This window comes from Scyliorhinus torazame, chromosome 3 (genome assembly GCF_047496885.1).
Source record: "Scyliorhinus torazame isolate Kashiwa2021f chromosome 3, sScyTor2.1, whole genome shotgun sequence".
In the NCBI taxonomy this organism is placed as follows: Eukaryota; Metazoa; Chordata; class Chondrichthyes; order Carcharhiniformes; family Scyliorhinidae; genus Scyliorhinus; species Scyliorhinus torazame.
Window position 1 is genome coordinate 47893913 of NC_092709.1, and position 26670 is coordinate 47920582.

At 47.7% G+C, this 26670-nt stretch overlaps 1 protein-coding gene across 8 annotated transcripts in view; it reads right to left on the reverse strand.

The window, feature by feature from the left end:
• Window positions 1–26670, reverse strand: part of inpp4b (inositol polyphosphate-4-phosphatase type II B) — a 1315761-nt gene that overhangs the window by 155339 nt on the left and 1133752 nt on the right. For all 8 annotated transcript variants that reach the window (XM_072495637.1, XM_072495635.1, XM_072495634.1 and 5 more), the window contains 2 exons: window positions 25085–25223; window positions 7205–7377 (listed from right to left, as the gene is read on the reverse strand). In XM_072495637.1, coding sequence (XP_072351738.1) covers window positions 7205–7377; window positions 25085–25223 — 312 coding nt within the window. The remainder of the gene's footprint in view (window positions 1–7204; window positions 7378–25084; window positions 25224–26670) is intronic.

Sequence of the window (26670 nt, forward strand, 5' to 3'; positions counted from 1 at the left end):
AAAAAGGAGATGATTGCATTAGAAGCACTACCGAGAATGTTCACTTAGCTCATTCATTGGGTTAATTTTACGAAGAAAGGTCAAAAAGACTGGGCCATTAGAGTTTAGAAGAATGAGAGATGATCTTATTGAAACATAAAAGATTCTTAGGGAACTTGATAGAGTGGGTACCATAGAATCATAGAATTTACAGTGCAGAAGGAGACCATTCGGCCAATCGAGTCTGCACCAGCACTTGGAAAGAGCACCCTACTTAAGCCCACGCATCCACCCTATCCCTGTAATCCAGTAACCCCACCTAACCTTTTTGGACACCAAGGCCAATTTATCATGGCCAATCCACCTAACCTGCACATCTTTGGATTGTGGGAGGAAACGGGAACACCCAGAGGAAACGCACGCTGACACGGGGAGAACGTGCAGACTCCGCACAGATAGTGACCCAAGCCGGTAATCAAACCTGGAACCCTGGAGCTGTGAAGCAACTGTGCTAACAACTGTACTACTGTGCTGCCCAGGAGGATGTTTCCTCTTATGGGGGAGACTAGAACTAGGGGTGATAATTAAAAAATTAGAGGTCTCCCTTTCAGAGCAGAGAAGAGGAGAATTTTTTAATTGGAGGGTTATTAGTCCATGAAAATCTCTTCCCCAGAAAGAAATGGAGGCTGGGTCATTGAATTTATTTATGGCTGAGTTAGACAGATTGTTAATGGACAAGGGAATCAGGGTTATGGGAGGGACAGACAGAAAAGTGGAGTTGAGATCACAAAAGGTCATCCATAATCTTATTGAATGGCAGAGCAGGCTTGAAAGGCCAATGGCCTACGCCTGCTACCAAGTCCAATGCTCCTGTGTAATTCAGCTAGCTAGCGCTTGTATAAGTTGCATCAGGTATTAGGAATCCAAGACTAACAAGAACCTGCTGGCTAATTTGCAAATGAATTAGATCTTTGACCGGACAGCAGCTCTTGGGAATTGTCATCTACTTGGGGAATACTCATCCCAGATCGTGGAGCTTCCAAATATGTGGAGTTGGCTAGTTGGGTGTACATCACAAAATAAAGGGAGAGAATACAGGATGTGCAAAGGGTCAGAACAATGACTCTGGACAACCCTGGGAGGCTCTTTGACAGCTTTATTAGCTCTGTTCTCTCTCTACAGATGCTGTCAGACCTGCTGAGGTTCTGTTTTTGTTTCCGATTCCGCAGCAATTTGCTTTTATGTTATAAGATTGCACTGTTGTTTGCTATTGTAGAACATAGAACATACAGTGCAGAAGGAGGCCATTTGGCCCATCAAGTCTGCACTGACCCACTTAAGCCCTCACTTCCACGCTATCCCCGTAACCCAATAACCCTCCTAACCTTTTTGGTCACTAAGGGCAATTTATCATGATTAATCCACCTAACCTGCACGTCTTTGGACTGTGGGAGGAAACCAGAGCACCCGGAGGAAACCCACGCAGACATGGGGAGGGGAGAACGTGCAGACTCCGCACAGACAGTGACCCATTGGGGACCCAGCGGTAGTTAAAGTTCTTTTGATGGAGAGAAGATTTTTGTGTGATTGTGATTTGTTTCTGGTAAATATTTTCCATTTGTAATAAATTCTATTTTGAGAGGTATGTAATGAAGTGGTTGAATAATTATCTTGCAGTTGCATCTTGGGAGAATTTTATTTGTTGGGATATGTTATGATAGAATTGTACGTGGTGGAATATAAATAGGAAGAAATTAAATTTTGAAGCAAAATTTTGAAACAGAAAATTGCCCAATACGTTAGTGCACTCAACATACTCAGTGTACATAGCTGTCAAAGTTTTATTCTAAAAGTAGGTTTTGTATCATTGACAAATATTCATCAGCTGATTTGTTCTTTATTTAAAACATTATTCCATTATTAAGTAGGACAGCACTACAATGTCTTACTTAAAATGTGGAGATAACCAGAGAGGCAAATTGTGATGTTTTCAATTTTTGGTTTTGATAGTTGCTGTATAGCAGTTTATAAAATATTAATCAGGATTTTTCCTGCCTTTAGAAACTGAGTTGCTAATCTTCAATTTTTTTAAAAATCCGAAAGGAATAGAAATGTCTTTTACTTTGGTTTTCCGCAAGACGGGTTTGATCTGCAGGATTTTATTAGCTTTGCCGACAAATGTCTAGTTAATCCATGCAGTCTGCAATGATTATCTCACACCTCAAGTGTTTAGCAGCCAATTAAATTATCAAGTAACAGCCAAAAATATCAGGGGCGATTCTCCGATATGGAGGCCAAGTGTTTGCACCGGCGTGAACGCCGTTGCATTTCACGATGGCGCGAACAGGGCCCGGGCACGACCTATTCTGGCCCCCACAGGGGGCCAGCACGGCGCTGGAGCAGTTCACGCTGCTCCAGCATTCTTACGTGGCGCAAAATGGGTGCCGCGCCAACCCACGCATGTGCAGTTGGGGCAGCCCAATCCTGCGCATGCGCAGTTGGGCCACGCCATCCTGCACATGCGCAGGGAATGTCTTACGCACGCCGGCCCCTCACCAACATGGCGCCGGTGTTCTGGGGCCGCGCGCGGAAGGAGGTAGGCCCGGAGGGGGGGGGCCGGCCCGCTGATCGGTGGGCCCCGATCGCGGGCCAGACCCCATCGGAGGCCACTCCGGTGAAGGAACCCCCCTCCCTCCCCCACAGACCGCCCAACCCCAGCGTTCCCAGCGGCAGCGACCAGGGGTGCACGGCGCCGGCGGGAACCTGTCGTGTCATAGCGGCCGCTCGGCCCATCCGGCCAGAGAATCGCCGCTCGCCGGTTCTCCGAGCAGCACGGTGTGAATCGTGCGCCACTGGTTTCCGGGAGAATCGCGTGCGGGGGTCGGGGCGGCGTGGCACGATTTGCGCAGCGCCCCGGCGATTCTCCCACCCGGCGGGGGGGGGGGGGAGAATAGCGCCTATCATTCCAGTTTTAGAGATTGGAAAACTGCAGAAGCTTCTTGGCGTCCTTGGAAAGGCAACTCAGCAGCTACACTTGAAATGTGTATAATTTTTTTATTCAAAATGAGGACTTGATTTAACCATAAAATATATTATCTGGTTTTGGACCGTTTAGGGAAGTGTTTCACGGCGTCTGCAGAGCGGAGAGAGACTCGGCAATTTTATGGCTCGCTACCACTTTGTTTGGCCTCGGGGAGTTTCTCTCTGCCGAGGCCGCACTTAGAGTCATCTCCTGCTGGCAAGCCCAGCAGGGAAGGGTCCTGCCAGATCAGGGCGCCATTTTGTCTAGCTGTCCTGATGATCTTCTGCCCCACCCCCCCCCCCCCCCGCATGACGTTCAGCCCACCCTCCATTTTCAGGGCTCACCTGATCCCCCCCCTCCCCTCCTCAACGGAAACCCCTGGGAACACCCCCTCTACCCCCTACCACCTGGTAAGTCCACCACGGGCATGATCCCTGGGAGTGCCAACCTGGCACCCGGGAACCCTGACACTGCCACCCTGGCAGCCTGCCAGTGCCCCTGCCTCCCCCACCCAGTGCCACTCAGGCATCTCTGGCAGTGACAGGGTGCCAATGCCAGGATGCCAGACTGGCAGTGTCAAGGTGCCTGGGTGCCAGACGGAGTGCCAGGGTGTCTCCCTGCCCTGTCCCTGACCTCCTGCGAGTCTCTCGTGGCCTTGGAGTCTTCCCCAGTTGCCATTATGACTAGTCCACGTTTGTGGAGACCAGTACTAAAGGGAGCCCTGACGAGGTCTCTCAGACATGGCTATTAGGTCCTGGGCGCGGGAGAATCCCGCTATGCATATTTAAATGAGCCATTTATGCTGATCTGGATCACACCCAGTGAGAACGAGATCCAGCTAGCAACGTCTTGCGAGACTCCATTAAATCCCACGAGGCATTTCGAGCGTCACAATTTTCACAAGTGGCCTTGTCTCGACACCAAGTTGGACGTGATTTTTGCCCAAGGTGTTGGACCATGTGACGTGGGCATGGGAATAGTAGCTTTTCCGAGGGCTCTGGCGCTACTTTTTTTATAATCCTTCCTTTATCCTGTTTGCATGGCACATACTTGCCTAATCCGGGAGTTAATACTCCATGGTATGTCCCTAGAAGATTTTTGGGTGAAATTTGGAGATAAAATGTCGAAGAATTCTACGTTATCTGGTGATTAAAGGGAGTGGTTCTCAATTTGGGGTCCTGGTTCTCGAGTGGGCTCTCGACCCGGCGTCTTCGAAGGCGCTGCAGATGATGACTGTGAAAATTAACTATATCAGTGTATTTGACGACAAACCTGGCTTGCTGACACTGAATCTAAGTGCCCATGAGACTGAGCTGCAAAATACTGATAAAAGGCTTTATGGAAAGGAGGAAAGAATCCTGAATGTTGAAAATGTTCCTTCCTTGGCAGAAGCTCACATTCAAACCTTGGAAAACCAACTACGTGGTATGTCAGAAATCCTGGAAGATTTCGAGAGCTGAGGCCCGAAGAAGAATCGGTCATCGGTCTGTCAGAGGGGGTGGAGGTTGAGACTCCTGTTAAGTTTTTTGAGAGCTGCCAATCATGTATCCTTAAGCTGGAAGTGAAGGCTGGATGTTTCAAGTTGGAAAGGGCGCACCGTATCCTGTCTTTGAGGGCTAGGGACAATCAACGTCCCAGGCCCATGATTATTTTATTCAATTCCAAAGCTTCAAAGATCGCAAAGAAGGTTCTGGAGGTGGGGAGGCGCAGCAGGACCTGGCTCCATGAGGGAGCAAGGATCTTATTTCTCCAGGACTTCTCGGCGGCGAGACAGGAGAAGCATAGAGGCTGCGATGAAATCAGAAAACACCTCAAGGCAGCTGGAGTGAATTATACCCTGCGTTATCCTGCGACCCCGAGGGTGATATCCAACAACTCCATTGAGTCTTTTTTGATAATCCAGCTAGTTCCTTGGCCTTTATAAAGTTTGTAGAATGCGAGGATTTGGACTGACAGTCTGCAGCTCGTTGAAATTTGAACTTTCTCCGTTATATTGTTTTTTGTCTGATGATGCCCTGAGTGTTGGGTGGAGTTACTGGGTTATGGGGATAGGGTGGAGGTGTCGACCTTGGGTAGGGTGCTCTTTCCAAGAGCCGGTGCAGACTCGATGGGCCGAATGGCCTCCTTCTGCACTGTAAATTCTATGATAATCTATGATAATCTATGATATATTTTCATACATTCTGTTAATTGGGAGGTGATAATATTTGAGCACTATACTGAATGTCTTAATCTCAGAAGCTCTTATTCATGGTAGCTGTCCCATGTGCTAATTTTCCGTTGTTTTCTCTTATCTGTATCTTTATATAATACTGGTTATTTGGTATCCTCTCTTTAATCAAGGTAGAATTGAGTGAAACCATTGCTGGGAGGTGGGTGGAAGGTTTCGGGGCGGGATTCTCCGTCCCGTCGCACCACTTTTCTGATGCGGTGTGGCCTCGCCGGCAGCAGGATCCTCCGTCCCAGGCAGCCAGCCAATGGGGTTTCCCAATGTATGCACCTCCATGCTGTTGGGAAATCCATGGGCGTGAGTGCGCTGCCGGCGAAGCGAAGCATCCCGTCGACGGGGAATCCAGCCCTAGGTCTTTCTGGGTGGGTCCAGAATACAGGAAGGGCAATTAGCTCCCATTCTCTGGTTGGCTTATTGCTACTCCTCTCTGCCACCATCACATATATGATTGAGGGAGCTGATTGTGTGCAAAGTGGCTGCCATATTTCTCACATTGCAACATGTGATTGTGTTTCAAACAGTACTTAATTGGCTGTAAAGCACTTTGGGGCATACTAAAGTTGTGAAAGTCACTGTATAAATGCAAGTCTTTCATGCTTCTTTCCTGCTGTTACAGACTCAAGGACCCTCTTATGGACTGAACTAATCTCTCCAGGCATCTTCTCTATTGAGTAGCACCCAATGTCTATGTCCATGTATTGTGATATGTATCTCATGTATCATATGTCCTATGTTTCTCGTGTATGGAACAATCTGCCTAGTCTGTATGCAGGACAATACTTTTCACTGTATCACTTGACAATAAATCAATCTTTTATTGCTACATTCTGCTGCTACCTCAATTTTGTTTTCAGAATTGGTCTCTATCTTTTACGATCATGATTCGTTTCTGGACATATTTCTCTATTGTTCAGTTGACCAAGATCATAAGCCTCTGTTTCATTGAAAAATATTTTCTTTACTGTACCAGAGTGGCAAGGTGCCCTACAGTAAATGCTATGAAGGGAAAATGACATGCCTGTGTCAAAGAAAACCCCAGCAAATTCCACCAACAAAATGGTTATATGTTTTAAAGGCTTTCTCCTCTATTAGTTTTAGATGGATTTATTTATTTTGGGATCAGGAAAGAGCAAAGGAATTTAAAATTCTGTATGATAAAGCTCTGGCATTGGAGAATCCCTTATGAGATGTACGATCCTATTTGAGATGCTTCATTATTCAAGTGCTACAACACTTGCCAAGACAAAAATGAACTCCCTGCCAGTCTAGTGCTGAGCAGGTACTCAATGTCCCAGCAAACAAAGATCTCATAACCTGGGAGTCGAGTATAACCTCTCCGGTTTATGTACACTTCAAATTAACATCTTAATAAATTTCCCAATGGCTCAGTGGGAAAATGCATGTACTAGGCTGGTACTAATCCATACAGAATAGCATCGTTCCAGCTTCAATTGCAGGTGTGTGTTAAATTCTTTCATCTCAGCCTGGCTACAATTGATTGCAGTGCCCCTAGGATAAACAGGTAAGAAGACAGAATACTAATCATTATCAGTAGTTCTTACTAGAATGTGTTCACACCTGTGCGCTGGAAGAGTACAAAACTAGACAAGGCTGTGATACTGCTGGTGAGTCAGATATTCACCACCTAGGCTTACACATACATGACATTTTTTTAACCCAGATATTTGAGCAAAGCTATGCTTGTGGAAATAGCTATCCTTGTGGCGATAAATATGCTCGAGGGTAAGGGAGAAGACTGGAGGGAAACAAGTCAATGCGAATGTTTGTCATCAATGATGATTTTAGAATGCCGCACCCCGAGGCTTAAGATAATGTGAGCAGTGTGTTCTTGATTATTATGAGCCCCTGCTCCTGCTTTGTGTAGTGGAAATATCATCAAATTAGTTCAGACCATCTAATTTATCTCTTTCATTTTTTGCACTGCATTATGAGGCGATGAAACATGCACTTACTGCTTGGCTGAAGACAACATCTCTCCTCTGATGCAATGCCAGGGCCTGAGGTATATTGGAGCCACAATCTTGAAGAAGAACAAATACCATGGCCTTCTTTGCTCTGTCAATCACTTCCTCGACACAGTCCTTTAAAGTAACTACCAGAGGGTACAGCCCTTCATACCAGTCATCTTACAAAATAAATCCAGCAGAGTGTTAGCAAACCACAGTTTAAGAGCACTGCTCTGTTCTTACATAAATAAATGCAAGACAATTATAAAATAGCAGAAATACAGTAAAACCATGACTTATTTCAAGATAACCATAGTGCCCAGTTATTTTCCCCACATTTGAATTATACTGCCGTCTCACAATTAATTAGTTTGAAGGAATTATTTTTGGTGGACTGATGAAAAAATAAAATCCTCTGGAAAATAAAAGTTTTCAGCAGCAATGTTGTTGACCAAAATAAATAAGGGATGAGATTTAGCCAATCACATATTAAATGGTTCAGATAATGTTGTAAACCAAATTGAACTCAAGTCGTGGCTAGAGAATTTTAGAATTAACTTCACTGTCTTGTGCAACCCAGAACCTTGGATTCAGCTATTCATCAAACGTTACCAGGATGTTGCCTGGTATGGAGGGAAAATCTTATGAGGAAAGGCTGATGGACTTGAGGTTGTTTTCGTTGGAGAGAAGGTGGTTAAGAGGAGACTTAATAGAGGCATACAAAATGATCAGGGGGTTAGATAGGGTGGACAGTGAGAGCCTTCTCCCGCGGATGGAAATGGCTGGCAGGAGGGGACATAGCTTTAAACTGAGGGGTAATAGATATAGGACAGAGGTCAGAGGTAGGTTCTTTACGCAAAGAGTGGTGAGGCCGTGGAATGCCCTACCTGCAACAGTAGTGAACTCGCCAACATTGAGGGCATTTAAAAGTTTACTGGATAAGCATATGGATGATAATGGCATAGTGTAGGTTAGATGGCTTTTGTTTCGGTGCAACATCGTGGGCCGAAGGGCCTGTACTGCGCTGTATCGTTCTATGTTCTATGTTCTATGTTTGTTTAAAAGATTAAATAGTCTCTGTCTCAGCTGCTTCCAAAATTTTGCAATGAAAGGAATTTATCCCAAATGTTCTCAGTGACAATTTAAACTGATAATCCCTCCTCACTGACTCTCCAACAAGCAGAAATAATCTTTCATTATTCTCTCGATAAAAGCCTCAATACTTTCTCTCCCTGACTCCTTTTGAAGGCTGAGGATACATGTCATCACAACCCAGTCACTTATTCATTTTGAAACATTCCCGGTGTTTTTTTTAAATTCAAAACAATTTGCATTTGGCAGCTATCTGCAGTAATTGTTTCATATCTGCCTCCAGTGGATCTATTCTCATTTCCGCAACCACCTGTGAAAAACCAAAATCGGCGCTGCAGCTGTACCTCCTGCAATGAGATACTTTTTTCAGTATTGTTAACTCCAACTGTTTTTTGTGCACACCGAGCTGCTCCCATTTCTGGTAGCAGCTGCAAGAGGCCACATATCTCTGCTTAATAAAGCCTCGATTACTCTCGACTCTCGTCTCGTCGTAATTGATAGTGCATCAGTACCTTGGGGATTTATGGAAGGCTTATAGTGCAGAAGGCAGTATTTTTGGAGGGGGTTAAGGCCAAGTGGGAGGAGGAGTTAGGATCCGAGCTGGAGGAGGGGGTGTGGTGAGGGAACTGCGAATGCAACGTCATCATGTGCGAAGTTAGGGCTGATACAGATGAAGGTACTGCACAGGTGCATTTGAACAAATCCAGGATGAGCAGGCTATTTGCAGGTGTGGAGGATGAGCGTGAACGTTGTGGCAGGGGCCCGGCTAACCATGTACCCATATTCTGGTTGTGTCCTAAGCCCACGGGATTCTGGGTCTCCTTCTTTGGCACTTTGTCGCTGTTCCTACAAATTGAACTGAAGCCTTGTCCCCTTGGGGCCATATTTGGGTATCAGAACTGCCAGAGCCGCAGACTGGGGCGTGGACGGTTCTTTTTGCCTTCGCCTCGCTGATTGCTCGAAGGCGGGTGCTGACAGGTTGGAGGTCAGCTTCTCCACCCAACGCCTCGGAATGGCGTTTTATGGAATTATTGTACCTCGCGAAAGTTAAGTACACCGTGAGGGGAGCAATCAAAGGGTTCTGCCAAAGATGGCAACCGTTTATTTTGTCGTTTAAAAAGCTGGTCACCGTTTGTTGTTAGGGACGGGTGTGGGGGGCAGCTGGTGGGATTTCTGTTCAGTTTTCTGGGGGTTGGGGAAGAGTTTGTTATAACCTGTTATTGTTTTTGTTATGTATAAAATTGAAAACATTTAAAAATTACTATTAATTCCTAACATTCATAGCTTTTCCTCATGCTCACACATTTAGCATTGCTGCAAGCGTCACACCAACATCTCACAGCTTGCATACATTGCCAGCTATTAAAACATGACAGGCACATCATCAACACATTCACTGGTACACTTCTTTCTCTCTTTCAAGGCAAGTTGGTGCATCACCAAAGGCAGCAGAAGCTATCCAGTGCGGGGGGGGGGGGGGGGGGGGGGGGGCATTTGAATACCCAAGAACTACAACTGGGTTGGGTAGTGGCAGGAGAGGAGATGGAAGAGTAGACTTGCAGATCCAACCGTGATGCATCATCTGATGGTCAGACTCTCAGCTTCCATTGCAACACTGGCTGAAACCAACGAAAGTCTGGATGTTGCCATGGAAGCTCGGATTTTCCCTTACCCATGCTTCTACACAGTGTCAAGCCTCCTGCCACCATGGCTGTGGATGCCAGTGCTCAAAGTGACTTGCAGATTCTCACAGTTGTCCAGCAATCTGCTCTCCATCATATTACAAGGCTTGCTGAGGTGTTGTCCTGGAAGAGTGACAGTGGCTGTTTGCAGCATGAACCTCCAGTTCCTTCTCAAGGATGGCAGTATTTTTCCTCCCACCATTACCACACCAGCTTTGCTCTTGTGGGTCACCAGCCAGCCCGGACTTCTGCCACCCACACCAAGATGATGCAGTCTGAAGTCAGACCTTCTATGCCCAGATCTATAGGAAATGTTCCTGAAAGGCCAGCTGCAGTCTCACCAGTGAGAGTCCACTCGCCATGCTGCAGTCACTGGGGTAGTAGTGCACAGCTTCACTCGGGCAGGCAAAGACAGACAGATACCAGGGCTGATAGTTGATGTTTCAATGATTATGGCATCAATTAATTCATTCACTTGTTTTGGAAACGTTATTTTGTGGTGGCTTCTATTTTTAGTTGTGGCAAAGCAGCCACTGTCATGGTCAGACACAGCAGCCACTGTCATGGTCAGTCTCAGCAGCCACTGCCATGGTCAGTCTCAGCAGCCATTGCCATGGTCAGTCTCAGCAGCCACTGCCATGGTCAGTCTCAGCAGCCACTGCCATGGTCAGTCTCAGCAGCCACTGTCATAGTCAGTCTCAGCAGCCACTGTCATGGTCAGTCTCAGCAGCCACTGTCATGGTCAGTCTCAGCAGCCACTGTCATGGTCAGTCTCAGCAGCCACTGCCATGGTCAGTCTCAGAAGGAGAGCTGATGTGGTGATGTTGTTGAATGGGCAATTAGGATTTCCTCATATTGCAGTGGGATGAGTGGATCACAGATGGCCCAGTCAGAAATGGGCAATATAGATTCCTCCTCTTCCCTCATCTCCTCAGTTGGTCACCCTTTGGCTGATGGTGGGCACTGTGCCACGATGGCGGGTTTGTGCGCCATGTAGCAGACAATGTGGACTTTGACATGGAGTCTGCTAAGTAATTACAGGGCTCATCTCCAGCAGACCATTCACAGAAGCATCATTCCAGCTCATCACGTTTTGTGTAGCAGCATGGCTCTCATTGTATGCATGTTGCTCGCGTGTGTGTGGGTTTTGCACCTGTGTCATGAACAACGTCATCAAAGGATATCTCTTGATGCACAATAGCCACCTTCTACTTTGACATGGTGGTTCAATTACAGACAGCATGGTGGGCAGCAATAGAATGAAAGTATCATGACTGCTGCCAGGCTGCCAAGCATTGATCTGCATTATGCACTGCATATGATCACAGACCAGGTGAAGGTGGAGGGAGTGGTACATCTCAGAGCTGACATATGATGTCAACGGAACAATCATGCAAGCAACGGATCCCCCTGCATCACGGTGAAGTCTGTTAAGTGTAATTATATGTATATTGACTGGGATGTAAAGAGTTAGCAAGTTAATGATAATGCTTCTTACCACTAGAGGGAACCACAGAACAATCATATACATATCATGTGACTTGGGGGATTCTGGAATAAGATAGTGAGGCATGAGACAGAGAGAGCAGTTGTATTTGAGAAAGTCTGCTAGTTAGAGATAGCATAGTTTAATACAGAAACCTTCTACTTTAGGAATGTGATCAAATCTTAGTTAGCACTGTAATAAATGTATAGTTTTGTTTGTTAAAAAACCTTTGTGTTCTTTATTCAACACTACGCACCCGAGCCATCCAGGTAAAGCAAAATAGTGAACAGAACATGGTACCAGGACTGGTCTTAGAGCAGAATATCAGGTACAGGGAGAAAGAAAGAATCTCTGTTTGAAGAAAGAAAAAAACATGCGGAAAAGCAATCTCAATCAGACTCCAAGGGTAACAACCAGAAGCATCACAAAGAGAAATACCGAGCCGAAGCTTCATGGTGCGGCTGCAAGCTCGAAGGTCATTCAGGACATCGGTAATGTAGCTGTGAACTGGAAAATTTTCAAACAAGAGTTTGAACAGTATCTCTCAGCCTTAAATCTCCAAGCAGTCAGTGAGAAGCAAAAGATTGCGCTGTTATTCGCTTTGGCTGGACCACAGGCTATAGAAGTGTATAACTCATTCCACTTTGAGAATGAAGTTGAAAAAGATAAGTTTGAAGTGGTCATTGAAATGTTTGATAATTATTGTGAGCTTAAGAGAAATGAAAAGCTCTGTGAACAACTGCAAAAGAAACAGAAAATGCTGGAAGATTTTATGTTCCATGCGAGTAAAGAATCTAAAAATAGAAGTGGCTTGAAAATTTTCAACTCCGTGGAAGCTGTGGCGCAGCTTGAAATTCAGCGCGCTCCAATAAATGGCCGATTCGCGCAAGTGCACCTAAAGAAAAAACGCGATTCGAATGTTGGACGTTCTGCGCATGTGCGGGACCAGTTCGCACATGCACGTATTGAAAAATGATTTGATGACTTCCGGGTGCGGCTATGCAGAGCTAGGTCGCATATTCGGTAGCTCCCGCTTGGAACGGACTTTTGGGCTCTTTTACAGGGCCCCCACGGCATTTGTTTGACATTTCCCGGTGTGGGAAGAAGACTGCAGCATTCCCCTGACAGTGTCCCCCAGGAATGTTATGTCTTTTGGCTACCAGACCCGGCAGAAACAGTAAAGGATTTGGCTTTGGCTGCAGGTTTAGACAAGGGCCTCTTCCAGAATGCAGGCGGGGGAAGGGCAAGCTTAAAGCTGCAATCTGATTTGACTCTATCAAAGGTGAATTCTAGCAGCAGAGGGACCAACTGTGAAAGGATCTACCAGGGCCATTGAAGAAGCAGGGACGAGGCTTCCGGTGGCGGCCATGGAGGAGTAGGTCGCGCATTCGGCAGCTCCCGTCTGGAACTGACTCTCAGACCTTTTTCAGGAGTTTCCATAGACTTTTTAAACGGACCAGAAGTGTAACGGCCAGAGGAGCGGCACTGGAGCGACGGGGGAAGCGAGGGAAAGAAAACAAAATGGCAGCGGCCAGGGACAAAGGGGAGCTGCAGGAGTTCATCAAGCGCTGCTTCAAGGAGCAGCGCGAGGAGATGCGCAAGGAGATGTTGGCGCCTATGCTTTCGGCAATTGAAGGACTCGGGATCACCCAGAAGGTCCACGAAGCTAAGATCCAGGAGGTACAGAAAAGAGTCAGTCAGATCGAGGACAAGCTCGTGGGCCTGGTGGTGAGAGTGGAGCAGAACGAGGCGCTACACAAGAGGTGGGCGGGAAGACTCGAAGACCTGGAGAACAGGTCGAGGAGAAAGAATCTGCGAATCCTGGGTCTCCCTGAGGGAGTGGGGGGGGGGGCTGATGCCGGAGCATACGCGAGCACGATGCTCGAGGCGATGATGGGCACGAAGGCCCCTTCGAGGCCGCTGGAGTTGGACGGGGCACATCGGGTGCTGGCGAAGAAGCCCCAGGCAAATGAGCCACAAAGGGCGATGATGTGAGGTTCCACCGGTTCACGGACAGAGAGTGGGTCCTGAGATGGGCCAAGAAGGAGCGGAGCAGTAAGTGGGACAATGCAAAGATCCGAATATACCCGGAGTGGAGCACGGAGGTTGCAAAGCGGAGAGCAGGTTTCAACCGGGCCAAAGCTGCGTTGTACCGGAAAGAAGTGAAATTCGGAATGCTGCAGCCAGCGCGACTGTGGGTCACATACAACGGCCAACACTATTACTTTGAAATGCCTGAAGAGGCGTGGGCCTTTGTACAAGCCGGAAAGTTGGACTCTAGCTGAGGGTTTGTGAGGGTAGGGGGGATGTTTGAGGTTTGATGTGTGATGATTGTTGTCTATAGGGGGTCAATCACGCGCAGGAAATGTTACATGGGCTGGGGGAGAGAGACAAGGCCGTGACAGAAGCTGCGCCAGAGGGGGCGGAGCGGGCTTTGGAAAGCGCAGGGTGTTTTCCCGCGCACGGGAAGAAAGGCGGGAAGGGGAACGAAGGAATGCATATGGATTGGGAGACTCCCACGCGGGGAGGTCAATGGGACAGCGGGGGAAGCCGGGGTCAGCAGGCGTCAGCTGACTTACGGGAGTGACATGGGGGGAGCAAAAAAGCTAGACAGGGGTCTAGCGGGGGGAGGGGAGGGGGGGAGGGGGGGGGGGGAGGGAAGGGTTGCTGCTGCACTGGCCGAAAGGGAATGGGACACAGAAGAGGTGGTCGGGACGGGGATCCCCCCTCTGGGGGACTGGAGGGTGAGGGAGGCGTGGACACGGGACTGGCCCAGAAAAGGAGATGGCTAGTCGGCGGGGCGTGAGGGGGGTGAGACCCCTCCAATCCGGCTGATAACGTGGAATGTGAGGGGCCTGAATGGGCCGGTGAAGAGGGCTCGAGTGTTCGCGCACTTAAAGGGACTGAAGGCGGACGTGGCCATGCTCCAAGAGACACACCTGAAGGTGGCGGACCAGGTCAGGCTAAGAAAGGGATGGGTAGGACAGGTATTCCACTCGGGACTGGACGCGAAGAATAGAGGGGTGGCAATATTGGTGGGAAAGCGGGTGTCATTTGAGGCCAAGACTATTGTAGCGGACAATGGAGGGCGATATGTAATGTCGGGGTCAGGGTCCGCTCCTCTCTTGCCTCATTAAATGTGGGTGTGGGTGGTGTTGGTAAACGTATACGCCCCGAACTGGGATGATGCAGGATTCATGAAGCGCATGTTGGGACGCATTCCGGACCTGGAGATAGGAGGCCTGATAATGGGAGGGGACTTCAATACAGTGTTGGATCCAGCACTAGACCACTCCAAATCAAGGACTGGAAAGAGGCCGGCGGCAACCAAGGTGCTTAGGGGGTTTCTGGATCAGATGGGGGGAGTGGACCCATGACGGTTTGCAAGGCCGCAGGCCAGGGAATTTTCTTTCTTCTCCCATGTACACAAAGCCTACTCCCGGATAGATTTCTTTGTTCTGGGTAGGGCGCTCATCCCGAGGGTGGAGGGGACGGAGTATTCAGCTATAGCCGTTTCGGACCATGCCCCACACTGGGTGGAACTGGACCTGGGAGAGGAGAGGGACCAACGCCCGTTGTGGCGGCTGGATGTGGGACTGCTGGCGGACGAGGTGGTGTGTGGGAAGGTGAGGGGGTGTATCGAAAGGTACTTGGAGGCCAACGACAACGGGGAGGTGCGGGTGGGGGTGGTATGGGAGGCGTTGAAGGCGGTGATCAGGGGAGAGCTAATTTCCATTAGGGCTCATAGGGAGAAGACAGAGGCTATGGAAAGGGAGAGGTTAGTGGGGGAGATTTTGAGAGTGGACAGGAGATACGCAGAGGCCCCGGAGGAAAGATTACTTGGGGAAAGACGACGGCTCCAGACGGAGTTTGACCTGTTGACCACAGGGAAGGCGGAGGCACAGTGGAGGAAAGCGCAGGGGGCGACCTACGAGTATGGGGAAAAGGCTAGTCGGATGCTGGCACACCAGCTCCGTAAGAGGATGGCAGCGAGGGAAATAGGGGTAGTCAAAGATGGAAGGGGAGCCACGGTTCGGAGTGCGACGAAAATAAACGAGGTATTCAAGGCCTTTTATGAAGAGCTGTACAGATCCCAGCCCCCAGCGGGGAAGAGGGGATGAGACTATTCCTAGATCAGCTGAGATTCCCGAGGGTGGAGGAGCAAGAGGTGGCTGGTTTGGGGGCAGCAATTGGGTTGGAGGAGCTGAGCAAGGGTTTGGGGAGCATGCAGGCGGGGAAGGCCCCGGGACCGGACGGATTCCCGGTGGAGTTCTACAGGAGGTACGCAGACCTGTTGGCCCCGCTACTGGTGAGGACCTTTAATGAGGCAAGAGAGGAGGGGACCCTGACCCCGACAATGTCGGAAGCGACAATTTCTTTGGTCCTAAAGCGGGACAAGGACCCACTGCAATGTGGATCGTACAGGCCGATCTCGCTCCTCAATGTGGATGCAAAGTTGCTGGCAAAAGTGCTGGCCACGAGGATCGAGGACTGTGTCCCGGGGGTAATCCACGAGGACCAGACGGGATTTGTAAAGGGCAGGCAACTAAACACCAATGTGCGGCGGCTCTTAAACGTGATAATGATGCCATCGGAGGAGGGAGAGGCGGAGATAGTGGCAGCTATGGACGCGGAGAAGGCCTTTGACCGGGTCGAGTGGGAGTACCTCTGGGAGGTGCTGCGCAGGTTTGGGTTCGGGGTAGGGTTTATCAATTGGGTTAAGCTCCTTTACAGAGCCCCGATGGCAAGTGTAGTGACGAACCGGCGGAGGTCGGAGTACTTTCGACTGTACCGAGGGACGAGGCAGGGGTGCCCCCTGTCCCCCCTGTTGTTCGCATTGGCGATCGAACCATTGGCCATGTCATTGAGGGAGTCTAATAAATGGAAGGGGGTGGTCCGAGGGGGAGAAGAGCATCGGGTGTCGCTATATGCGGATGACCTGTTGTTGTACGTGGCGGATCCAATGGAGGGGATGGTGGAGGTCATGCAGACTCTAAAGGAGTTTGGGGAGTTTTTGGGCTATAAGCTCAATGTAGGGAAGAGTGAGCTCTTTGTATTACAGGCGGGGGACCAAGAAAGAGGAATAGGGGACCTACCGCTGAGGAGGGCGGAGGGGATCTTTCGGTATCTGGGGATCCAGATAGCCAGGAGTTGGGGGACCCTACATAAACCGAATCTGATGAGGTTGGTGGAGAAAATGGAGGAGGATTTCAAAAGATGGGATATGTTACCGCTCTCGCTGGCGGGTAGAGTGGTCGGTCAAAATGGTGTCCTTCCGAGGTTTCTGTTTGTGTTTCAGTGCCTTCCCATTGTGATCACTAAGGCCTTTTTTAAGAGAGCAGGCAGGAGTATTATGGGGTTTGCGTGGGCGAATAAGACCCCGAGAGTAAGGAGAGGGTTCCTGGAACGCAGTAGGGACCGAGGAGGGTTGGCGCTGCCAAACCTGGGGAGCTACTACTGGGCAGCAAATGTGGCGATGATCCGCAAGTGGGTTATGGAGGGAGAGGGGGCGGCATGGAAGAGGATGGAGATGGCGTCCTGTAAAGGAACGAGCCTGGGGGCGTTGGTGACGGCACCGCTGCCTCTCTCGCCGACAAAGTATACCACGAGCCCGGTGGTGGCGGCAACGCTCAGGATCTGGGGCCAGTGGAGACGGCACCGGGGTGCAATGGGAGCATCGGTGTGGTCCCCGATCAGGGGTAACCACCGGTTTGTCCCGGGGAAGATGGACGGGGGGTTCCAGAGCTGGCATCGGGCGGGGATTGGAAGAATGGGGGACCTGGTCATCGACGGGACGTTTGCGAGCCTAGGGGCACTGGAGGAGAAGTTTGAGTTACCCCCGGGAAATGCCTTTAGATATATGCAGGTGAGGGCTTTTGTGAGGCGACAGGTGAGGGAATTCCCGTTGCTCCCGGCACAAGAAGTTCAAGATAGGGTGATCTCGGGTGTATGGGTCGGGGAGGGCAAGGTGTCGGAAATACACCAGGAGTTGAAAGAAGAGGGGGAAGCGCTGGTAGAAGAGTTGAAGGGTAAATGGGAGGATGAGCTGGGGGAGGAGATCGAGGAAGGTCTATGGGCTGAAGCCCTAGGTAGGGTTAATTCCTCCTCCTCGTGTGCCAGGCTCAGCCTGATACAATTTAAGGTGGTCCACAGAGCGCACTTGACGGGGGCGAGGTTGAGTAGGTTCTTTCGGGTAGAGGACAGATGTGGAAAGTGCTCAGGGAGCCTGGCGAACCATGTCCATATGTTTTGGTCATGCTCGGCACTGGAGGGGTTCTGGAGAGGAGTGGCGGGAGCAATATCTCAGGTGGTGAAAGTCCGGGTCAAGCCAAGCTGGGGGCTAGCAATATTTGGAGTAGTGGACGAACCGGGAGTGCAGGAGGCGAAAGAGGCCAGCATTCTGGCCTTTGCGTCCCTAGTAGCCCGGCGAAGGATCTTGCTAATGTGGAAGGAGGCGAAGCCCTCCAGCCTGGAGGCCTGGATAAATGATATGGCTGGGTTCATAAAGTTGGAGAGGATTAAGTTCACCTTGAGAGGGTCTGCGCAGGGGTTTTACAGGCGGTGGCAACCGTTCCGAGACTATCTCGCGGAGCGTTAGAGGAAGGTCGGTCAGCAGCAGCAGCAACCTTGGGGGGGGGGGGGGCATCCTGGGAGGGGGGCGGGAGAGGGGGGACTGCCTGGGAGGGTGGATGAGCAAGAGATAACATGAAGGGTTGGGGAAACTGGCACGTACGGGTGAGGGCCAGTGTACAAAGCTGTGTAAATATATCATTTTGCCATGTATATATCTTGCTCTGCGCGATTTCTCATTTTTTTTTGTTACGGGGGGTTATTCTTTGTGAGGGAGAAAAATTTTGTTAAAAAACTTTAATAAATATATTTTTTTTTAAAAAGAAAAAAGATTTGATCTGGCATTTGAATGTTCTGCACATGCGCAGAAAAAGAGCGTACTCCGGACGAGGATCGATTTGCGCATGTGCAATTGAGGTTTGCGCATGACATTACTGACGTGATGACGTAGGGACATTGTGGCCACGTCTACTTAAGAAAATGCCCGACAATCGAAAAACTACGTTTTAAAGGCACCAAACAGAAGAATATTACCTCGCAAGGCGGAACAGTGCCTGAATTTAAACAAACACCTGAAGACGACTTTTGTCGCACCATTGAACAAGAAATTTACAGCATGAAATACCCCAGAAGGAGGGCAATAAAAGACTCCAGAAAGAGAGCGATGAAAGAAGACAATTTTAACCGATATGAGAATACAGAAGATAACTCATACATTGAAGACTATTATTCAGATATGGTAGAAATATTTAGTATAACTGATCATTCCGTTAGCAAAACGATTGAAAATCGAAATAGCACTCTACTAAAGGTAGATGAATCCAGTACTTTGATGGAATGGCAGATCATTGTGCCATCGGATGACAGTAATCTGACAAATGAACAAGAAGAAGACTATGAAAGTCTATCTAGTTTAGTTCCTGAGCCAGAAGAAACAGACTATGAAGGTCTCTCTCGTATATATTTGCTGAGCCAGAAAAAGCCTCTGAAAGTCTATCCACTGTATTTGCCAGTCAGGACAACTGTGAAGAAACAGATAATGAGCAATAAAAAGACTATGGAGGTCTACCCACTTCATTTGCGAATAGTGACAAAGTGATCACAAGTAGCATACAAGGTGTGCAGGACAAAAGCAAGACTGACAGATCTCAGCTGGATTGTACAAAGGCTGAAAGTCAGAGTGCAACAATGAACAAATCAAATGAGGGCACATCAATGGTGAACAGCCAACAAGAGCATAACAATGAACAGATCAATTTAGAGCACATCAATCGTGACAGCCTACAAGAAAATAATATCTTGGAGAAGTTGACTCCAGATGAGAAGCATCAAGAGCTCCACGATACATCAGATCATCCAGAAGGGACTGATGTTACAAAGCTCAGCGATATATCAGATCATCCACCGGAACCTGAGATCATAAAGTGCAGCAAAACATCAGACAATACAAAGGATACTGATGGTATAATGGTTGAAAATGAATCAGACAAGTCAAAAGGAATGGATGTAGTACAAGAAAAAAAAGTCACTAGGGAACAACAGACTGTACACAAAGGTATGGCTGTGAAACCGAAGGACAACTGAACAACACAGTCCAATGCAATGACAAGAAAGTGTTTGAACTCGCAGTCACACTTGACAGACCATACAGTATGGAAAGCAATCCAGATGGCAACCGAGCAAGATACTGCAGGACATGGCGGACCCGGCGGAGGGGATGCCAGAGATAATGCGGATACTTGGGGAGTTTGGAGAATTTTCAGGATATAAACTGAACATGGGGAAAAGTGAGTTGTTTGTGGTGCATCCAGGGGAGCAGAGCAGAGAAATAGAGGACTTACCGCTGAGGAAGGTAACAAGGGACTTTCGTTACCTGGGGATCCAGATAGCCAAGAATTGGGGTACATTGCATAGGTTAAACTTAACGCGGTTGGTGGAACAGATGGAGGAGGACTTCAAGAGATGGGACATGGTATCCCTGTCACTGGCAGGGAGGGTGCAGGCGGTTAAAATGGTGGTCCTCCCGAGATTCCTCTTTGTGTTTCAGTGCCTCCCGGTGGTGATCACGAAGGCTTTTTTCAAAAGGATTGAGAAGAGTATCATGAGTTTTGTGTGGGCCGGGAAGACCCCGAGAGTGAGGAAGGGATTTTTGCAGCGTAGTAGGGATAGGGGGGGGCTGGCACTACCGAGCCTAAGTGAGTACTACTGGGCCGCCAATATCTCAATGGTATGTAAGTGGATGGGAGAAGAGGAGGGAGCGGCATGGAAGAGATTGGAGAGGGCGTCCTGCAGGGGGACTAGCCTACAAGCTATGGTGACGGCGCCGTTGCCGTTCTCACCGAAGAAATACACCACAAGCCCGGTGGTGGTGGCTACTCTGAAAATTTGGGGGCAGTGGAGACGGCATAGGGGAAAGGCGGGAGCCTCGGTGTGGTCCCCGATAAGAAATAACCATAAGTTTGCCCCGGGGAGAATGGATGGGGGATTTGGAACATGGCAAAGTGCAGGAGTAACACAATTGAGAGATCTGTTTGTAGATGGGACGTTTGCAAGTCTGGGAGCGCTGACCGAAAAATATGGGTTGCCCCAGGGGAATGCATTCCGGTATATGCAACTGAGAGCTTTTGCGAGGCAACAGGTGAGGGAATTCCCGCAGCTCCCGACGCAGGAGGTGCAGGACAGAGTGATCTCAAAGACATGGGTGGGGGACGGTAAGGTATCAGACATATATAGGGAAATGAGGGACGAGGGGGAGATTATGGTAGATGAGCTGAAAGGGAAATGGGAAGAAGAGCTGGGGGAGGAGATTGAGGAGGGGCTGTGGGCTGATGCCCTAAGTAGGGTAAACTCATCGTCCTCGTGTGCCAGGCTAAGCCTGATACAATTTAAGGTGTTACACAGGGCGCATATGACTGGAGCACGGCTCAGTAAATTTTTTGGAGTAGAGGATAGGTGTGCGAGATGCTCGAGAAGCCCAGCGAATCACACCCACATGTTCTGGTCATGTCCGGCACTACAGGGGTTTTGGGTGGGGGTGACAAAGGTGCTTTCGAAGGTGGTGGGGGTCCAGGTCGAACCAAGCTGGGGGTTGGCTATGTTCGGGGTTGCAGAAGAGCCGGGAGTGCAGGAGGCGAAAGAGGCTGATGTTTTGGCCTTTGCGTCCCTAGTAGCCCGGCGCAGGATACTGTTGATGTGGAAGGAAGCCAAGCCCCCGGGTGTGGAGACCTGGATAAATGACATGGCAGGGTTTATAAAGCTGGAACGGATTAAGGTCGTCCTAAGGGGATCGGCTCAAGGGTTCACCAGGCGGTGGCAACCGTTCGTCGAATACCTCACAGAAAGGTAGAGGGAATGGAAAAGAAGAAGACAGCAGCAGCAACCCCGGGGGGGGGGGGGGGGGGGGCGGGTGCGGGGGGAGGAACCAGAAGGACTCTCAGGGATGTTAGTGTATAAGTATAATATGTATAGGTTGTTGTTATAGGTAATTGTATACTGGACGGCTGAATTGTATTTTTTGGAGGGTATTTATTTGGGACAAGGCAGTTGCCATTTAGTTTTTTTTTTAATTTTGATGTTGTTTATATATTATTTATTTCTTGTTTAAAAAACTGGCCATTGTTATTTATATTGTTATATTACTGTGTGAAAGATACACAATGTACTGTTATGGTTGGCCAAAAATTTTGAATAAAATATATTTTTAAAAAAAGATACTGCAGGACGTTGTGTGAAAAACAGCTACCTGTTGAGGTAACACGGACAAATGTGTGTGTAGACAATACGACATTCACGCATGATGGCACCAATGCCAGTAAGAACAGGACACTCTTTAGATAAAAAAGAAGTCATTCAAACAAATTTAACAAGTTGGTATTTGCTCAGAGACCAGAAACCAAACCGGTTTTTAAGGAAAAGGACACACAAAATCGATACCACAAGCACATAAAAAAGACCAGGTCAGACAACAAAAGTGGTTCAACCAGTCGAACACCTGATCGATTGAGCTGATGACTTGTTAGTTATGTACCACACGACTAGAGTGAAGACGGAGTACAGACTCAATTTGTGGACTGTAAAAACATTTTTTTAAAAAATTGTTAACTACTGTACAATATCAGCACTCAATTACATGTAAAGAACATACAATGCTCTTACTATATACATGTTTGTAGAAATCTCCAAACATCTTTGAAAAAAGGGTGATGTAATGATATATATATTGACTGGGATGTAAAGAGTTAACAAGTTAATGATAATGATCTTACCACTAGAGGGAACCACAGAACAGTCATATATATAGTGACTTGGGGGATTCTGGGATAAGATAGTGAGGCATGAGAGCGAGAGCAGTTATCCTTGAGAAAGTTTGCTAGTTAGAGGTTGCATAGTTTAATAGAGAAACCCTCTACTTTAGGAATGTGATCGAATCTTAGTTAGTAGTGTAATACATTTATAGTTTTGTTTGTTAATAAAGCATTGTGTTCTTTATTCAACACTACACATCTGAGCAATCCAGATAAAGCAAAATAGAGAACATAACAACATGCTCGTGAAACGATTTTTTTTGCTACGTTTGCTTCTGCCAGACAAAGGATAATTAAAGGTGTTTGGCTCTCTTGGAATACACAGCCTCAGAGATCTTAAGCAATAGTGGACAGCAAACTGAAAGATGTTGCAAATATTGCCTGTTCCAGCCTGGGAGATAGTGTAAAAGGGAATGGCCATGGTCACCTTCATAGCCAGTGACAATGCCATCCTCACCCTGTTCTGAGTTTATAGTTAAGGTGGCAGTGGCTGGCAGATTTCTATGAGATGTCCTTACTGAAGTGCAGATGTCTCGCACACTTTTCCTCACTAAGGTGCAGGCAGTAGAATTGTTCCGCTCAGCACTCTGGATGGACATAACTTCCTATTGAGAATACTTTCTCTTACTCACTCTTCCAGCAACCTGTCCTGTTCTTTCTTGCTCCTTCTACTAATTTTCCCTGTAACGGTATTGAGAAAGTGTCTGGGAGCAATGGTTTGTGTAGAATCCTTGATGTCAGGACAAAGTCCTTTGGGACATGTCACACCACTCCCTGTAGACTTCTGCAACTTTAAACAATTCTAGAGGCCACCAAAAAACCTTTCCATTGCATCAACAAGTAGAAATCAATGAGCAACCAACCAGTAAGTAACTAAATCTTACCTTCAAAAAGCACAGGTGGGTGTTTCTGCCTGCTACCAAACGCATGTTGAGGTGTGTGTGTTTAAGGGGTGGCATGAGCCAGGTCAATTACATGCTGATTGATGTCACAATCTGCCCAAACCACAAACTTCCACTAGATGCTCTGTGTGTGTGTTGGTGAGAAAATTCTGTCTCTCACATTATATGATTGTGGGACATGTTGGTGCGAAATCCTGCTTTTTACAATATATAACTAATTCTTAACTATGTTGCAAATTGTATCTAACTCTGTAGTTCGATGTACTTTCTGTGTCTGCTACTGGAATAATAGCCCTGTGTGCAAAACAAATGACTCATCGCCAGGTGCGTACTCAGAGACAATGGACTATTAACAAACTTTGCCCAAGGTCTGAATGCCTTAAGATATCCCTGCTCTGCCCGGCTAGCCACAAGCTGAAGAATTAGCAACACAGGGAAAGGCTGTAGATTCCAAACTAATAACCATTTATGGCATGAACTGAGATAATGGAGGACTAATTAGTTGCATGTAATGAATTGTGACGGGAATAAAGGTGATTGGATGTATGTAAATGAGATTACAAACGGAGTTCGCTTTCAAATCTTTATATTAACCCGTGTGAGCCTGAGCTCAAGTGAGAAAGAGTGCTGTCTAAAGGCTGCGGAGCCTCAGGCCTTTCTCCCAGAATTCTGATACAATAAACTGCGGGCGCGATTGTCTGAAATGGAGACAGAGTGTTTGCGCCGTCGTGAACGCCGTCGAGTTTCATGACGGCGCGAAACGGACGCGGGCATTATCGATTACGGTGCTGGAGCGGTTCACGCCAACACACGCATGCGCAGTGGTACCGGGCCAACACACGCATGTGCGAGGGACTTCCTCAACGTGCCGGCCCCGACGCAACATGGCGTGGGAGCTCAGGGGCCGGCCGCGTAATAAAATAGGGACGGGGCTGGAGAGGCTGGCCCGCAGATCGGTGGGCCCCGATCGCGGGCCAGGCCTCATCGGAGGCCCCCCCGGTGAAGGAGCGCTTTTCCCCGCCCCATAGGCCGCCCCCCGGACCCTATGCGCAGTGTTCCCGCCGGCTGAGAGCAGGTGTAAACGGCTCCAGTGGGCCGGAGAATCGGCGGCCCAGACGCGGACAGCAGCCCACGACCAGCGCCGCGCCAAACGCGCCGGCGCAAATGGCGCCAATTCTCCGCTCCTCGGAGAATCGCCTGCTGCCGTCGGAACGGCACCGCGGGAAAAAATGGCGCGAACGGCGATTCTCCCATACGGCGCGGCATGGGAGAATCCCGCCCTGCTTCTTTACTCATCCAAAGGCCTTCGTGTGAATATTTTCACCTCTAACAGTGTGTATACTAATATCCTCACCAAACTGATATCTGGCATCAGAAGTGTATACATACATCATTTTGGAGCCAAAGCGTCAAGAGGATGGGCATCAATAGAAGCAAATATGATACAAATGTTTTATTGAAACACCATGGCTGTGGTCTTCCATCTCTGCTCTTACCAGCCCAACATTTTCTGGCCATTAACGTGAAAAAGAAAACAAATCAATCACAAATAGTAACAGTAAGAAGTCTTACAACACCAGGTTAAAGTCCAACAGGTTTGTTTTGAATCACTAGCTTTCGGAGCACAGCTCCTTCCCCGGGAGCTGAGGAAGGAGTTGCACTCCGAAAGCTAGTGATTCAAAACAAACCTGTTGGACTTTAACCTGGTGTTGTAAGACTTCTTACTGTGCCCACCCCAGTCCAAAGCCAGCATCTCCACATCATAAATAGTAGCAGTCACCTATCTCAAATATCAACCTTAAAGTAAATTGAGGAGTGTCTTCCTGTGGTTTGCTTGATTTGAAACCTACCAGATGTCGAGGCAGCAATTTGGTCAACTGGCGAAGGCTCAATCTCACATTTTTGCCCAGTGTCACTTTGTTCAAGCAGTCGATCCACCATTGCAATAATACAGTTCAAACTCTTCCCCACATTCACCCACACTCTGTCCTAGAAAGAAAAATCAAGTTATATCCAGAACAAAAAACTAATTTTGCATATTATGACTAATACATATCTTATACTATGACTGGACATATCCTATACTATGCCTGGACATATCCTATACAATGACTGGACATAGCCTATGCATATCATGAAATTTGTAAAATTATTCATTACTGTAAACACTGCCTTAATGGAGGGACTTGCAATCTAATAGTTATAAAGCACAAGTTTAAGAAGGGATGGTTTGAGAAGGAGTAGAGTTAAATCGGAAGACTGTGTGGTTCAATCGGGATCTGCACATCTCCAGATGGTAGGTACACGACCTCCTTTCTGTCAGCTGGAAGGTTTTAAATTAAATGAGCTCAAACTAATTTCTAGACCACATACATCCCAAAGCTGCCCTTGATTTCTCACAAATTGACAATCTGACTGGTTGGCATAGAAAATGGAAATGTCACTTTGGTGTAATAGGAATTTCTCTAGTGAGGCTGAGATTATAACAAACTGTTCCAATTGGGTATGGCTGGTTTGCCTTTGTACCCAATTAATTCTACAAAAGGGTGGGACTGTATCAAAGTGCGTGCAATTAATTATTCACTACCTGCTATGAAAATGCAAAATTTACCACTGAAAAGTATAAATAAGGAACATGCAGCAAGATTCTGAGGCATGTAGTTAAGAGATATTTTTGATGCAGACACATTGATGTTCTTGGAAAGCAAATGTATTTTTTCTAGCAGTTGCCCTTATTGTAAACAGTGATGGGGGCAAAAATGAGATCTCTCATGTTGAGATACTGGCCCAGATTTTGTGGTGGTAATGATGGCAAAACAGTCAGTGTTTGCTGTTAGTGCCCCACTGAAATTGACAGCAACTTCAAGATTCTGCGCATGAGCAGAATAACATGGAAATCCAGAAGTCGCTGTTTGTGATTCCACGCTCCTCCAATGGGTGTGCCATTGAAGTCCCTATCCGGTGTAATCTCTAAACAATCAGCAAATTCACAAAAAAATCCACTTTTGTACTGTTCACCTCACTGTGAAAAGCCTTGAATATTTTATATTTTGTTAAATGAGGGTATAACTGGTTCTAACAGCGCAGTAACTTTGTTGTTATTGTTATCAACACTTACTGGCGTTGGAAATCTAATTTTATATTTGGGAAATGTAAAATTTTTCCATTATGAAAAAATACTCCACATTTTTTATTTTTTGATACGTTTACCATGATACTTTAACTTCTATTTAAATCCAATCATAATCATTTATTTCTCCATCCGAAACATTAATTAAAAATGAAGGGTAAAGTATTTTTAACTTTCTGGTTTACCATCTGTGAGAATATTCAATATACAGCTACTTACTCTGCTTGCCATCATTACTGTTGCTGCATGCATGGAGATCCCCTTAACTTGGCGCCAGATTTATAGTGTCACCAGCAAAGAGCAAGT